The following is a 16332-nucleotide window of genomic DNA, read 5'->3' on the forward strand; positions in this document are numbered from 1 at the left end:
ACGAATGGAATAAATTTGTATTAATTATTTTTTTTAAGTCACATTGGGTTGAAAGATAAAATATGAAAAAAATAAATAAAGAAAGAGGAAAGGATAGAGAAGGAAGAAAGAGAGAAAAAAAGGTAGAATTAGCAATTTTCACCGTGCAAACGGGCTTTTATGATCTTTTTTACGCCTTAAATTGTTATATCAACTACATCACTACATGGACTACACGGACATTTTCTTTCTATTTTAACTTTTTTTTTAGTATTGATGATTAGTGATTAATCTTATAACTAGTATATTTCCTTTAAAGATTGATGTTTGATTTTTTTTTCACTCCAGGTATAAAGGATCTATATTAGTTCTCAAACGTATTATTGGTTGTGAAGAATTTATTTGAGATACTCAGAATGGCCAATATACAGTGGGCTATACAATAATCTCATAGCAAATGTTCTCTAGGACTTTTCTCTTTCATAGAAATATCCAGCTGATTTATCTCTCTGTTCCTCTCTATAGAACAGAGAGATAAATCAGAGGATAAAGTGGGTATATAGAGAGGAGATAAAGTGGTAAAGGAGATAGAGTGGTTAACTCGATGAGAAGGCTGAGCACCTGCCCATTACTATGGGCCTTTCGCACGCTCTAACTGGCTTCTTCAAAACAATTAAACTCACTTCTCACCATTTACTGCTCGAAGCCGTTAAACTTTACCGTTAAATCTCCACTGGGACAAATATTTTCTTCTTTTCCGAAAAGGAAACCCCGCGACCCACTTTTATTGTATCGAATTTTCCTTATTTCTTGCCAACCTCCTTGCAGGCGCTTTCTACTGCTCGGGGTAGATAAATGAAAATAGGTTAGGGAAATAAAATTGTTCGATGAGACAGGTAGTAAGTACCCTGTATGCAATTCTCAGACATACGGAAAAAAGTCAGCTATGGAATGAAATGGAAAACATACATTCTATAATTTTTTTTTATAACCTTGGGAAAATGTGTGTATTGCAAACATCAACTTTTCAACTTACTCTGTTCTGAAAGTGCACTTTGAGGTTAATTTTTTTTTAAATAGAAAGGTTGGGAGGGAAGGCTTTTTATAATAAAATGGTCGGCATAAATAAAATATATGATAGTTCAACATTTGTTTTAATCTATTGATTTAATTGTATTTACGCTAGTTTCATAATTGTTAATAGCTATAAGAAATTCAAAAAAATTACAATAGGCAAGAATATAAGTAGCTTTACATCCTGCAAAATGATCTGAATTTCTGATTTGATTGAAAATGATCTGACCTAGGGATTTACAGATATAATTCCGACTCCAAAAAATTTCGCTATTACATTTTCTGGATTCGAAATCCTGACAATCAGAAAAAATTTAGGGAGGATCCGCCCAGAAATAATTGCAAATACCTGGAGTAAACTCATTGAATTAAACAGTCGAAGACAAAATTGTTCATTTGAATGACGTCGGGTTGTTAAAATCCTAATTAGGTAGCTGAGCAAGTAAGAGAAAAAGCGAAATTAAATTTCGCTCTTCGAAATCCATGATTTTTTGTCAGTATTCATGTGAAGTTTTTTTTATTTTCTTGTGAAACTTTCTTCTTGTGGGTAATATTCTTATACGCTTGCGAACCAGATACCTGTATAATTAAAAAAAGGTATGAGGATAAATCGGTATAGTATGATTTACGATAAAATCATAAATTAGTTAAAAATAGTAAGACAATAAAAATGAAATTTCAAAATCATCAGTAGAGTATTAATAATTTTAAGTATGAATTTTATTTTATTCCCTCTAAGTAGATTTGGTAAAGTCTAGTGTTCAATTGTTATATATAATTTTTTTTATGTTATGATATTTAAAAGACAGTCAAATGGGTACATAGTTACATACTTTTTATGCTGAACTAAATCGGAACAAAATCAGGGCTTGTCTCTGTTAAGTTTCTTTCGACGGAACATTAGAAGCTTTGTCAGAGCATTGGTTTTGTTCAAGTCAAGAGGTGAACACAGGGGATAAAGTGAAGTGATAGTCTCTCCCTCTTCGACTTCGTGGATGATTTCGTCTCTAACATAAAAAAAAAAAAAAAAAAATGATATCAAGTTTTGATATTTTCGAAAAAGAATATAAGAGGTGTCCTTTGACGTCAATAAAGCGATAAAAATAGATTTGATAGTTTATTATAGGAGGAAAAATTGTTTATTTGAATGAAGATAGGTTGTTCAAAATTGTTCAAAACGATAAATAAGCCTATACAAGTATACAATAATAATTATAAACATTAGCAGTATACAACACTAGAATATTACTTTTTTTTTGTTTCATCTGAAACAAGAGAAGAATCGACAAATTGTTCCATAAATATCCATAATTAAATGAATCAATTCCCACTATAATAAAATGTTTTCCTAGAAAAACGTTGTTAATTATGGGGGTTTCAATAATACTGCCCCACTAATCATTTCAACTGATAGAAACGATGAATTAATTATAATGTACTTTTGTACTGATATTCCACTAGATATGAGAACTATGTTGCAATTGAGCTTTTACATCAAAATACGTTATAAATTCATTTTCATATATTTTGGATTTTGTTTTTGCTAGGATTTAGTTAAATAATAAAAAATTATAATTAGTTTTAATATCATCTAAGAAAAAGCTGTAGGATATTTCATAATATGTACAGACCAGGATAACATATCATTACCATGGAACAATAAAAACAAGAACTGAATTTTAAAATTTTCTGTGACAAGCTGGCTCGAAATGAAAAATAAAATACCAGTAGATTTTGAAAAACCATTGTGGCTTCATATAGGTACTATCATATTGTTCAGAAAAAAAACATTTAATTTTCATTATGATTATTTATCGTTATTTTTGTGAAATGAGATCGTCAAAGTAACAATTGGACAGTAATCCAATTTTGAGTGATTTTTTGAAAGTTTTTAAAATTTGATTGGTTGATGCTAGGTTCATTTTTATTTTTTTAAATATTGGTTTTAGCGCAGAGTTAATTTAAGACATTCTTTTTTTCTTTATTTAGAATTTTTGTTAAAAATCACCCATGGTGTAATAATAATCTAAAAGCATTTAGAATAGTGATTTTGTACAAACATCAGTTTTTCAAAAATTATTGCTGAGGAGGTAATAACCGAGCACGCTTGAGATTGATCACTAGAGAAGTTTGGCTAAAACATTATGGGTTCGAATACCACGTGAGTGAGTGATTTATTTCCTACGTGATATAAATCTTGGTTGACAGCCTTGGAGTCAAATAAAAAAAAAAATTATATTCTCTCTCTGCAGTCTATAAGTCAATAAATTATCGTTACTCCTTTATTCCAGTAGCTGCTGAATGATATACAAATCTCAGGTGCCTTACTCGTTCTGAATCTAAGTCCTGCTTCCTCCTGATGAAGATATGACAGGAGCAGTTGGACATGGATCATAGGCAGGACGCCAAGTAGTCAAAGGAATCTCGGCCGCTGCTTTCTTTGCTCTTAATAGTTTTCTTTCCAACTAGATCCAAGCGGATCTCTTCGTTACTTTGATAGTTTCACTGCGACTTGCCTTATAAATACACTTACAGGGTAAGCCAATGGTTGTTTACATCTATCTTATGTTCTTAACTGGAAAAGTTCTTATAAATCATGCTATGAACAAAGGATGGTTCCTGCTTGAACATTATTTCTTATCCTTTAGTAAAAAGACATAAATTTTGATATAATTAAAAATGTGAACCTAATCGTTGGGTTTGGTAAAGGTGGGTGAATATTTCAGCAGTCGAAAAAAAACCTTAAAATATATCAATGCAATGGAACTAGGTGTATCTTGCATTTTAAACTGAGAAGGAGGGGGATTTGAAACCATTAAATTTGAATAAATTTATTCAAGTAAGAATTTGAAAAAATTACAATGAGAATAATTAGATTCTCAACCTCTACAACTCTCGAAATCATCAAAATATGGTTAACATTTCGAACGATTATATCACTCGGACACAAATATGATGAATTAATGTACTCAACGACAGAAGACCTTAAGATTTGATTTTATTGTAAAATTAAATGTTACATCAAGATTGAAATATACTTCTTTCTAACTAGGAAGCAATAACTTAAGGCTAAATTACTTCATGTCTAACCCAATTGACAAAGAATATTGTCTATAACTGGCAAATACATAGGAAAAGGGGGAGAGAGTGGATGATAATGGCAAACGGATATAAAAGAACCAATAGTATTTATGGTATTTCATAGCAAAAATGACGAAATAATGAATAGCTACGGTGTTGAACTTTTGTCTCCAATAAAATAGTAGTCGTAAGGAGGATTAGGGTATTCTAGGAAATGTTTGTGATTCCAAGTGAATTGGCATAAGAATATATTTCATATTAAATTATTTGATAACTTATAGCATTTTTTGGTGAAATGAAAGTTTAGGTACGAGAGGAAGTGACAAATATGGATTTTCCAAAAGCAAACAAAATATATGGCATCTTCCTGTAGTTCCAGATTGGTTAGTTTGGTCTAACATTTGTACTATAGCAAAAGTGATACAGGACCGTCGCTCCCAGGGGTCTTAGTGGGACGGGCCCGGGCGGGAAGGATGACCTTTTTGTATGTATGTTATGACCCCACCTTATAAGATTGTAACATGTCGTACATCGACCGACCTACTCGCTATAAGTGTCTGTTTGAAAAGTCAGATAAGTAAGGCCACCATGGAGGGCGAGAGTGGAGGATTTCACGCCGTTTTTCAATTTCAGGCGCTTTATAAATATTGTTCGATTAAACTATCTTAAGTCTCCTCTTCCCGTTTCAAGCAAATATTTTAAAAGTGCTATAGGACCGTCACTCCCTGGGGGTCTTAGTGGGGCGGGCCCGGCGGGAAGGATAGCCTTTTTTTGTGTTATGATCTCCACTTGTGACTTGTATTCACATCCAAAAATGATATAGTATAAAATAATAATTTTTGAAAATCGTTTATATTTAATAATTGTTTGTTAACAGTCAGAATCGGAACCAAATTTGTTTCTTGGTGTCTAAAACATAAATCACGAGTGTAAAGATTTTGTGTAAATTACAGAAAAAGTTTGTGAATTTCTTCCTCCCACATTGTTAGTGAGGACGTAAATTAATTTTAATAATAAAAATAGAGAAATCGCGCTAGATATTTGCTACAACATATGGATATTTCCAACAATTCATAGTAGGTTCATTCGCTTAAGTAGAAACAAATTTAAGTTACTCCAGCTTTTATACATTAAATGTGACTTTACCGGAGTGCTACTTGATATCAGCAGTTTTAATGCAATATCCAAGAGACAAAAAGGGTTATAGTAAAACAAAGGTATCGACTCGGAAGGACCCACTTCTCTAGCTCTGGCACGACAGGTTCCAATTACAATGCTGATTGCTGCCCCAACTAGTTCTGGCCCTTATAGTCTTCCAACTGCGGAACATCATGACCCACGGCATCCAATAGGCATTATGTCTCAACAACTGCTAACTTAAGAGGGTTCCTTCGTTTTCCTAGAAAATTCATATATTTTCTACAATGCTCTTATCAAACATTTTTTTTCTTCCAATCCCTATTTTAATTTATTCTTGATATACTCATTCATTATTGAGTATATGTTATATTTTCAGTAATTTTAGCATGATCAATTTTATGAATAATTCTTTTATTACAAAAAAATATGATCACAGAGATCACTTCAGGTCGAAAAAAAACATAAGGAAACTTCTTATTTCTAAATAATTAAACCACAATATCCTGTTGTCATTTTGGGACTGGTGGAAGTGACAAACCAGGTGTCAGGAAACCGCAGCTCGCGTGTACCGCATGTACCTCTCAATATAACGGTTCTTTGATAATAGTATTATTAAATGTGGCACATACTGCGTTTTATTGAAGAAGTTGTTTATTTAAAAAAAATGACACAAAAAGGAAAAGGTATAGTAAATAATTATACTGATAAAGAATTAATTTATTAAAAATATATTTTCTAAAGAAATTTCTAGGATGTTGGACAAGTATAATAACCTCTGGTAGTTATTACAGTTCCTTCCATAGGAAAAGTAAAATTATTTCATCTTTTCCGAATTGGAAATAGCAGCTTTTGAAATGCAATGTCTTGACTTACCCAATTGGTTTTATGAAAATTAAAATTCTAGAGGCATAAGTTACTGAAATTGAGATCCTAGGAAGAGAAAAATACACTAGATTTTCATATTAGCTATTAACTGTGATAAAGAAAAATCAATAAATAAACTGATGCAGTTAACTAAAATCATTGATAGAGTTTGAAGCCAGTAACGAATAAAATTTTTTTGCAATATTGATTTCAATAATATTTAAAAGAAAAGGAAAAGAAATATTTTTCCTATAAGAAAATTGCTCAAAATTAATTCAGAACCCAATTAACTAAAAAGTACTCAGAACATAGACAACATTCTTACGGAATTCAAGCATCTCGTATTTTTAATATAAATAAACACATTTTCAAACTCACCATTTAATTCTGTGGAGGTGAACAAACAGATAATTTTCAGGCATTGATCAATAAATCTGAAAAGAAAAAAAAAACAATATTACTTATCTAGACGAAAATTGGTGAAAGGTTATTACTACTCTAATAATGCTATAAAAGAATTTAATTTATTAATTCAATAAATTATAACAATTACAAAAAAATAAAATGGAATATATAAGGGCGCTAGTACACTAAGGCTTTTGTTCATAAGACATGGCAAGTGAATTTTTTTACGAACTGAAATTATATAGTGCCATTGGCTTTTTTAAAGGCTGAATTCATAAATTAATGAAACATTTTTAAGGGATTTTGTTTTCTTGGGAGAATCATATGGATATTAAGTTATTGTAAGCGAGTACTAGTTCAAGGTAAAACATTGTAATTACCATTAATTTAACATAATGAAAATTTGTATTTTGTCAGTTATTATGTTCACGAATGAAGGTTCAATTGAATACATTATACAATCAACTAAAATAAAATAGCAATAAAACAATTATTTAAAATAAAAAAATCAGTTGGAATTAAATAAATTAAAATACATTGTTTAATGTTGGTTATTTTCAGGTGGTGTTTTAACTTCATAATTACTATAATTTGAGTAGTCCGTTATTTTCCTTATCGACTTTTTTTTTTTTAACTTCCTTCTACTTTTTTGCAGAATGTTATTGTTAAAGAAAAATAGTTAATAAAAAAATTCTATTATTTGTTAGGAAAATATATAGAACTAATTCAACAACGATACCAACGTTTCTCTTTTAAAATAATGGTTAAGGGCTGATGGGTAGGGGCAAAAAACGTTTTTTATGTTCTATAACATTAACAAACGGATTTAATTCAAAGTTTTATCTATCTTTTTGAAATAATTATTTTTAAAATCTAATTAGTGGCCAAGATTCTTCGAAACGGAAATGGTTGAAGAGTTGAGGTAATATTAGTTGACCAAAGCGACCTCATTGTAGAGCGAGCAGCAGTCACTTTCCAAAGTGGACAATACATTTCCTTTCAGTTATGTATTGCCGGTACTTCATTTATACATTTCTGTTTCTGAAGTTACGTAGTGAGGAGGTAATCGAGTGCTACTCATATGACAGACAGTTCTAATGGAATCTTGAAATCCGTGGAAACTTCACGACTAGACTTGATGGGTTGACACGAATGATCCGTTTCTTTGAGTAGGATCCAGTGTGGATAAATCAAAAAGTGAAATTAATTACTTTGCACCTCGAAAGTAAAAGTTGATATTTTACCAATTTAGCATTATTACACATTTAGATATTTTTTCCCTAAGCATATATGAGTCCTATATACATTTCCCATATGTTTAGAAAAACAATTAGTACACTTTATTTCATGCTCAAATTAAGAAATCAACTGTTATATCCGAATTTCCAACTCACCCCAAAGTAACTAGATCCCTATACGCTGAGCGTTTAAGGTGTATTCTGTATAACTTATAGGATAGATAAAATAGGTTATTGCATACAAAAAAATTAATTAATATTGCCTTAAATGAAAGCTGAAATTCAAATCTAATGTGACTTATTGTACCAAGCACCGACTACATATAATCAATCATATATTGCTTGAATTCAACCTATATCCCTTAGTCGAAAATAATACAATACCTTGGTTTAAACTCTAGTCAGATTTCTTCCATTCACAGAACATACCAACCGAAAGGCAAATAAAGAAAAAAAAAATGTGTCTTTTTTTCCTACAGTAGCTATATAATTATTTTGGAAGATTCCTGAATTTAATATAATTTATTTTAGATGTCATCTAATATTTATTGATTGTAAGGTATTCGTAAACATGTAAAAATAAAGTGAAATTGTAATAATAAATAAATAAGTTTTCTTATTATTATGTATTAGTACATTTTTTTTCGGAGGAAAACATTTTTTCAAACTACACTCTAGTAAAGTTTAAGGAAATGTGACATGGTGTCTTTTATGGGCGACAGAAAGTTTGAAAACATAACATGACCTATTACGAGTTTTTGCCTCTTGACTTCCTTATATTTTTTAGAAACCTAACCGTAAAGTAAAACAATTAAAATACCAGGTCATTCAAAAAGTCCTGTCGTTTTTTGGGGGGAAATTATAAATAAATAAATATTTTCAAATAATCACCTTTATTCATCAAAATATCCACCGTTGCAGTCGGTAACCTTCTCCCAACGAGATGGTAAAGCCCAAATTCCTTCCTTAAAAAACTGTTGATTTTTACTGCAAAAATAAGTGGTCAGTTCGTGAATTAGGTTGTCACGGTCTTGAAAACATTTTTGTCTCAGATTGTTGTCGAGATCTCTGAATAGGTGATAATCAGTGGGTGACAGGTCAGGGGAATATGGTGGGTGAGGCAAAACTTCCCAGCCTATTTCTGTCAATTTTTCCCTGGTCAATTTGGCGGTGTGTGGTCGAGCGTTGTCTTGAAGAAGCAAAGGTCTTCTTCTGTTGACTAAGCAGGGATCAAAAGTCTTAAGCTTGGATTGGCAATGGTCCAGTATATTGCAGTATACTTCTGCAGTGATGGTTTGCCCTTGATTCAGAATCTCAAAATGCACTATACCTTTGGCTGTCCAGAAAACAATGAGCAAAACTTTCTTTGGATGGAGATCTGGTTTTGGAAATTGTTTAGGTTTCTCATCTGCCGACAACCACTGATATGATCGTCTGAAGTTGTTGTACAACACCCATTTCTCATCACAGGTGATGATTCGATTCAAAAAGGGTTCGACTTTCAAGCGGGAAGTTAACGAAGATGCAGTTGTCAAGCGAACAAGCATATTGGCATCTGAAAGCTTATGAGGAATCCATTTATCCAGTTTTTTCACTTTTCCCAGTTCTTTAAGGTAATTCCAGGCAGTGGTGGCTGAGATATTAAGTTGAGAGGCTATCTCTGAACAACTTTGACGCGGATCCAACTCTACTACTCTTCGAACGTCCTCCTTATCAACTACAGTTGGTCGACCTGAGCGTGCCTCGTCTTCTAGTGTCTCGTCGCCTCCACGAAATTTTGAAAACCAAAATTGTGCCTTCCGCTCAGACAGCACATCTTCCCCAAACACGGAGCATATTTTTCTAGCAGTTTCGGCAGCTTTTGAGCCAAGTTTAAACTCATAGAGCAAAATCGACCGAATTTGAGTTTCAACTGGAATCATTTTAACTAGACTGCATTAAATTAATCCTCCTTAGCCTCCTATTCATAAAGTATAAACATTTGTGTTTACATGGATAAAAGTTGTATTGAACGGAATTAATTAGCAAACACTCTAGAATCAAAATAAACAACGAACAAACGAAAAACGACAGGACTTTTTGAATGCCCTGGTATATAAATTCATACATTAATATATTAACGCCAAATGATGGACTTCGTAAAGGAAGCGGTAGATAGGGTGTAACTTCCCTCCCCTCTCTAGTAATTTAAAAATCCAAAAGTTTTTGAATTTGAAAACTTTCTTCACGGTTTAAAAATTATAGCAAAACATTTTGCCCAAATAGTTACTAAAATTTAAAACAAATAATAATACCTTGAAATTGAGAAATTTGGATTTCATGAATTGAATGTGTATGTTTTTGTATTAAAAAAATATATAATCGATAATCATTTTAGTAAAATTCAAATAATTGAAAAGTTAAATCTAAAAAAATTGGGAAAATTCATTTTTTTAATGCAGTCGACAAGTCCTGAAATAGTTGTTAAAACATATTTTCTTTTTCTTCCTTCGCTCCTAACTAATAATTTAATGTGCCATTTGACTAGAATGATTTTCTGTCCCGTTTCAACTCAATACAACGGATGAAGGGAGTGGCACAGGGGTAAGCACTTGAAGGACTTGGTTTCGTATCGGGCTGTGGCAGACAAGTATTTATTTTGTTACTGTGCCCATGAGTCAGCCCTGTAGGTTCTGAAGCCATATTGAGCCGTAGTTGGGAAAACATTGGTGGTTAAGCGTGATCGTTGTTCTAAAAACAGTACTTCCTTACAAAGTAAAGAATCCCTTCAAGTGTTTTAGCAGTTTGCATTATTATTATTCATACACAACATTACGTCTATAAAATCCTATTTCATTCCTTTTATTTCAGTGGTTTCTTATATATTTAAAATTATAGTACCTCTTAGAGTAGTATGTTCTACCACGATTTCAGATCTAAAATATTCCAACTTTTCGAGTTTTTAAATTATTTGAGAGATGAAATGGGTTTTATAACCTTTTATGGACGTGGGTGCATGCAATGATGATATAAGTATTATTATTTTTTTTTTTTAGTCTTCTTGTTTTATTTAATAACCATCATTTTATTTGATTATACCTGTCTTTCAGAGCAAATAACCCCAATAAAATTTATTTTTGACTCGATATTAGTCCATAGAAATACTGTAAGGATACTTCTGTAAACGGGTACCTTAATCAGTACTCGTAGTTGATCCTGTGTTTCTCCGTGGCGGCTGGAAAACCGTGAAAACGTGTTCCGTAACTGATGAAATTGATCACACGTTAAGCCGTAGTCCTTGAACCAGGGTCACGGCTCAGCTTGTGCAAGAATGTACTTTCTTATAGTATTCAGAAAATGTATCCTGTCCTATTACATTCCATTATATTCTTACGCGTTAGGGATAAGAAATGAAATCAATTGTTTCAGTTGTTGTTCAATTAATTTCTATTAGTAATCCTTTCACACCATCGGCCTTCTCTTTCGTCATCTTTAGAAAATCTTCCTAAATATTTCTTCTAATGATTTGTAAGAATTGTCTTTCCTTGTAATGGAATTCTTCTAATTTAAATTTCAAAACATACTTCACAAAACACAATAGTTAGCAATTACGCTATCAGAAACACAATACTTCAAACTTTTTATCTTATGTATATACAATGTACCTTTACCAGAAGAAGGAACCAAATTAAATGATTTCAATTTTCTTGAAAACAGGTTTTTTGGTAAATATATGTCCATATTTTTACTTCAAATGTTAAACAATCAATAAGTCTTTTTAAAAAAATATGAAGGCCTATATCATTATTTTATAAATTTTGATATATATTTTTTTTTCGGCCAAGACTCCCCATTGGAGTCCTATACTGCCTAACCAAGGTTGAGGATCAAAGTTCTTCATTATGAGGGACCACCACTCAATGAAATAAGTCATCGTCCAGGCCGGATTCGAACCGGCACCGCCAATAGACACCAAATTGGTAAGACCGTGTCTTAACCACTGAGCTACGGGGCGGCCCGATAGTTTTCTTGTGTTATTTCCTTATTTTTCATATCAAATCTTTCTATATTCGATATGAGGAGTTTTGAGAAAGGTCGATGGTCCTGTAAAGGAATTTTTCCTTATTATCCTTCTATACAATTTTCACATAGTCATAATTCATTGAAGGACTCCCTCTATAAAGATTTTAACTACGAAATTTAACAAAAAAACATTTTTCAATGTGAAAAGCTTGTCTAATATGACTGATACTAGCAATGAATCAGTTCTTCCTTAAAGAAAGCTTTATTTAACGTGACAAAGATAAAAATATAATTGTTTGGTCAATGATAACTTTTTTAAAAATATTTTAAAAGTTTGAAAAAATATTTATCAGACTTTTTTCTTTTTCTTTTTTTTATGGAAAACTCTCCTTTTTTGGGAGATAATCTAATATGCCAAATATGAACCGACGCTTCGCCAACAATACGTGTATAATATTTGATGTTCCCAACATCGGAGTAACTTTCATTTTCTCGAGATGCGAACGTTACACAATACACGATGTACAGGATGTATGGTACGTTCCACAACCAAAGTGATTATAATCTATTGGACGTGGGGGGAAACCATAATGAAGTTCCTAAAGATCACCAGTGTCCAATCCCATGATTATCTGCGCTATCCAGGAAGACATGTTTTCTTAAATTTATGTTGATGATAGTGCGATTTGTCTAATTGTTCTTCCTTGCCAGTGGTAGTAAGATAGCTGAGCCCTCTACAACTGTATGGACTCATGTATCCATTCAAATAAAATTTTTCACAACTCAATATAAGTTATTTTTGTTAGTATAGATTTATTTTTGTTTTTATATATGATTTCAAGGCACTTAAATGTTGTTTGTTTCAAATAATTAACCATATCTCACTACTAGTAGTAGTAGGATTAATAGAATACTACTAGTAGTAGTAGGATTTGATTGCATATCTAACACTTAAACACGACTAAGATAATAACTGACAAATAGGGCGTAAAAAAACTGAATTAATAATTAATATTTTCGCATTATTCCCACAGTTGTTAGTACAATAATTAGTTTTGAATTTCACTAACGTATATATAAAATTAATATTCACCTAAAGTAGAGTGAATTTTTTTACAACTTTTTCACGACGGTTTATAACAGTTACAACTAAGTGAGTAGAAATTTCCTTCTACAGTATAAAATCATCAAAAAGAGAGAGGTGAAAACTTAAAAGTATTGTGAGAAAGGTATCTTGAACATTTAGGATTAAATCTCATCAGACTATTTCAGGTAGGATATACCCTTGTTAATATTAATGACCGTTTTAATATAGATTTAATTAAGGTTAATTTTAGCGAAAAAGCCATATTGTACTTTGTTACAACACGTAATTATTTGTTATATTAACATTGGCACGACAGACTGTGGAGGTCTAAGGCCTTCATTCGCGTTTCATGAAGTGGTTTTCATAGGATGGGTTCGTCACTCCCACGCAACAACACGTAATTAGTATTATACAACTTTTTATTTTTGAACTGTTCACACAAATCATTTTGCTTGTCTTTATTAGTTGTTCCAGAGGGATTTTAAACGAATATTTCCGTAGGCAACTTCAATTTTTCACAACTTCAAAACTTCACGGCACTGTATTTTATAAGCAGGTGATTGTAAGTAAAAACTGATAAAAGATTTAATATAACTTTATTATGATTTTTTTTCTGTAACTATAAAGACAATACTTAACTATAAAAACTTTTTTTTTGTAATATCAATTTTGTGGAAATTGTAACCAGAAACTCCAATAGGCTTAACCTAAAATCTTTTAATTGTTAAGTTGTAGACCCTTATATAGTTACAACAATGCCGCAGTTATCTCCGCTTGCCTTCACATTCACACTGGCCTCCACCTGTCAGTAAAGTGTATCCTTTTGCATTCACCGAATACAGATTGACCATGCCATACATTCGGCCCCATTGTCTGGCCTCTTAGAGCGTGAAGGAGATGACCGTGGGCGTTTAAATTTTAATGGAAAATAATATAACAATATAATTGTGTTCGTGGATCAGATTCGATTCACACTAACCACGAAGAATTTTCAGAATGTTAGAGTTATAATTTTGTTTTATTTATATTTATATGTTCTATGATAAAATTGTTCTGATCTATACCTTTTTTTTTTCTACCTCTACCTGGTCATTTCTGATATACGGAGGAGTTATCTACAGATAATCAATCTATTCTAACCAGAGTTGAGGGGTCAGGTTTTCATTCCATGAGGCTGCCTTGAAATAAAAGTCAACCCTTCCCCCAGTACCGATGCAGCTGCCAGGCTGCTAATGTGAAACCGAACTTCTTTTTGAGTTTGAATTAAAGAGTTCCATTTTTCGTAAATATGAGTCGATGGCACTAGTTATTAACAACCTCACGATAACAGTATTCTAGAGTACAAAGCGTTCATAAGACAACAAAAAATGTTTGTTTAAATCGACTCGAGCTTTCATATTTTCTCAAACCTAATTCTAATCGATATCTTTCATCTTTGACTTTCACTCAATCTATTCATTAAAATACGATATTCCTTTGAAGAATGAGGGTACTCCTTTATATGTACAGATAGACAACGTTACCATTTTCTCTTGAAACAGATAAATTTTTATGTGAGATGCCGAATGAAATGGTTTGACAAATTATCAATCTCCTCTTATCTTGGTAGTTGAGAAAGTAATCAAAATTCTTGAAAAAACTGATGAGAAATTGTGAAGAAACGCATCTTTTCTTAGAGATATTACTACTCTAATACTAAACTTAATATTCGAATGGTGATATCCCGACTGAACTTTGCTTATCCTTGTACTTCATGCAATCCTCTCTCCCTATCTTGGACAATCATTATCCATATTCCAAGGGCACCTTCATAGAGGTGCCAATTCCATCTACGTTGAGCGATGAGGAAGTAGTTACAAGGCACTCCAGTCATCGCATATGACTCTCTGTTCTTCACTTCTCATAGGCCGAGATCTAACGGTAGGGAAGGAGATATAGTCCCTGAGAGGCAACGGGACGTGTCATCGCTGTCGCGTAGGACAGTTAGCTTCAGTAGTTGTTGCTCCTGGCTGCCATGGCTTAGCTCTCAGTATATCTATCATCGCGGTACAGCTATGATAATTCGTCTTATGTATCGGAAGATGGACGAATTGATAATTGGATAACGATGAATAAGTACCTACTTAATCCTTTCACTACCAATTATGAAAAAAAAGTGTGAAACTAATAAAAATGCCTTTAAATCTCTGCATGAGGCCTCAAGGTTGGAAATTTCGAATTTTTTGGGGGGGAGGGGAGAGTTAAGAAAATGGGTTTTATTCCAATTGCTAGGGGACAAGGAATCCCTTGTACACATACACACAATACTTTGGGTGTATGTGAGATGTGTAGCACATCTCTACACAGAGGTGTATAACACATATCACATATGTACGTGGAAACAATCCCATTCCCCGCAGTTACTTTACACTATAGACAATTCGATGCGTCCACCGAAACGTATGTCTCACTGGGAGTGAAAGGGTTAAAAGAGTGTTGAAGGCCGCTTTCCTAATTGAAATTACAGTGAATATATTGATTGTTAAAATAAATCAGGGAAATTCATAAATCATTCACACGTTGGAAAACGTATAAACAATAATCCAGAACATAGTTCTTATGTGGGTCAATGACGTCATGGTATCAAGTTGTCCATTATACACACTAGAACAGGGATGGCAACGGATTTGGTTTTTTTTCTAATGAGTTATACATAGGTAGATACTCAACTTCAATATTTTTGTTTTATGTCAATTATATATTTCAACAAGTCACATATAAGAGCATAAATAAAAAATATAATTGAGAAAAATAAAATAATTATTTAATTATTTTATAAAAAGAAGAAAAATATATATACGTTCGCGCATTTCAAGGAAGATACTGTCTATAGTTTTCGCAAATGCGCTCTACAAACGGTTTGTAGAAAAAAATTCAAACATAATGGAAGCCGCACTGCGTGTTTAACCGGCGTTCTGAATGAAAGATAACAAAATTAAAAAAATTAGTTCAGTGATACTTCTGGTTTATCCGAAAGTATTACATGAGAAAAACAATTGAAAAATAAACGAAGATTGATATTACAAATCTAAACATTAGAAATATATTCTATTTAGATTGAAGTAAATCGTCAGGACTGTGACAACGTCTCAAAACATTTTGTACAAATTATAGTTTTCGATCTGAGGTAGCAGTTAATTTACAATTTTAATATCAGTTTACTGATTTTTTTCTCAATTTTAACCTCGCATATTCATTTGGGTCTTTTTGGCTTAAGGAAGAGAATAAAAAAAAAACACATTGAAACAAGACAAAAGTTAAGATAGAATAATTTGCAGATACATCACTTCACATTTGCACTCAATATATGTGAGTGACTATATTCATTTCCTAGATTATGCGGAGAATGAACGAAAAAAAAAACGTTGACAATATTATTTTTATTCAAAATGTTCTTCTAAATCAACACATAAGGTATATATA

The 16332-nt window shown here is 32.1% G+C and overlaps 2 protein-coding genes across 2 annotated transcripts in view; both read right to left on the reverse strand.

Moving 5' to 3' along the window:
• The window catches only part of LOC136796265 (microtubule-associated protein 1B-like), a 53345-nt gene extending 46777 nt beyond the window's left edge, over positions 1-6568 (reverse strand). Inside the window, exon 1 of the mRNA XM_067049441.1 lies at positions 6517-6568. The gene's annotated coding sequence lies outside the window, so the exon portion shown is untranslated. The remainder of the gene's footprint in view (positions 1-6516) is intronic.
• Positions 6569-6631: 63 nt separating this feature from the next.
• LOC136796269 (histone-lysine N-methyltransferase SETMAR-like) lies at positions 6632-9703 on the reverse strand. The gene is made up of 2 exons (XM_067049481.1): positions 8770-9703; positions 6632-6645 (listed from the first exon to the last, which is right to left on the reverse strand). Exons 1-2 carry the CDS (start codon positions 9701-9703, stop codon positions 6632-6634), a joined length of 948 nt encoding a protein of 315 aa, XP_066905582.1.
• Between the last annotated feature and the right edge of the window lie 6629 nt (positions 9704-16332).

Source organism: Halyomorpha halys, unplaced genomic scaffold (genome assembly GCF_000696795.3).
Source record: "Halyomorpha halys isolate HHAL.00 unplaced genomic scaffold, Hhal_1.1 Scaffold106.1, whole genome shotgun sequence".
In the NCBI taxonomy this organism is placed as follows: Eukaryota; Metazoa; Arthropoda; class Insecta; order Hemiptera; family Pentatomidae; genus Halyomorpha; species Halyomorpha halys.

Bases quoted from the DNA above. Each gene is read 5' to 3' on its own strand.
- LOC136796269 (XM_067049481.1), bottom strand. From the start codon at position 9,703: ATGATTCCAGTTGAAACTCAAATTCGGTCGATTTTGCTCTATGAGTTT.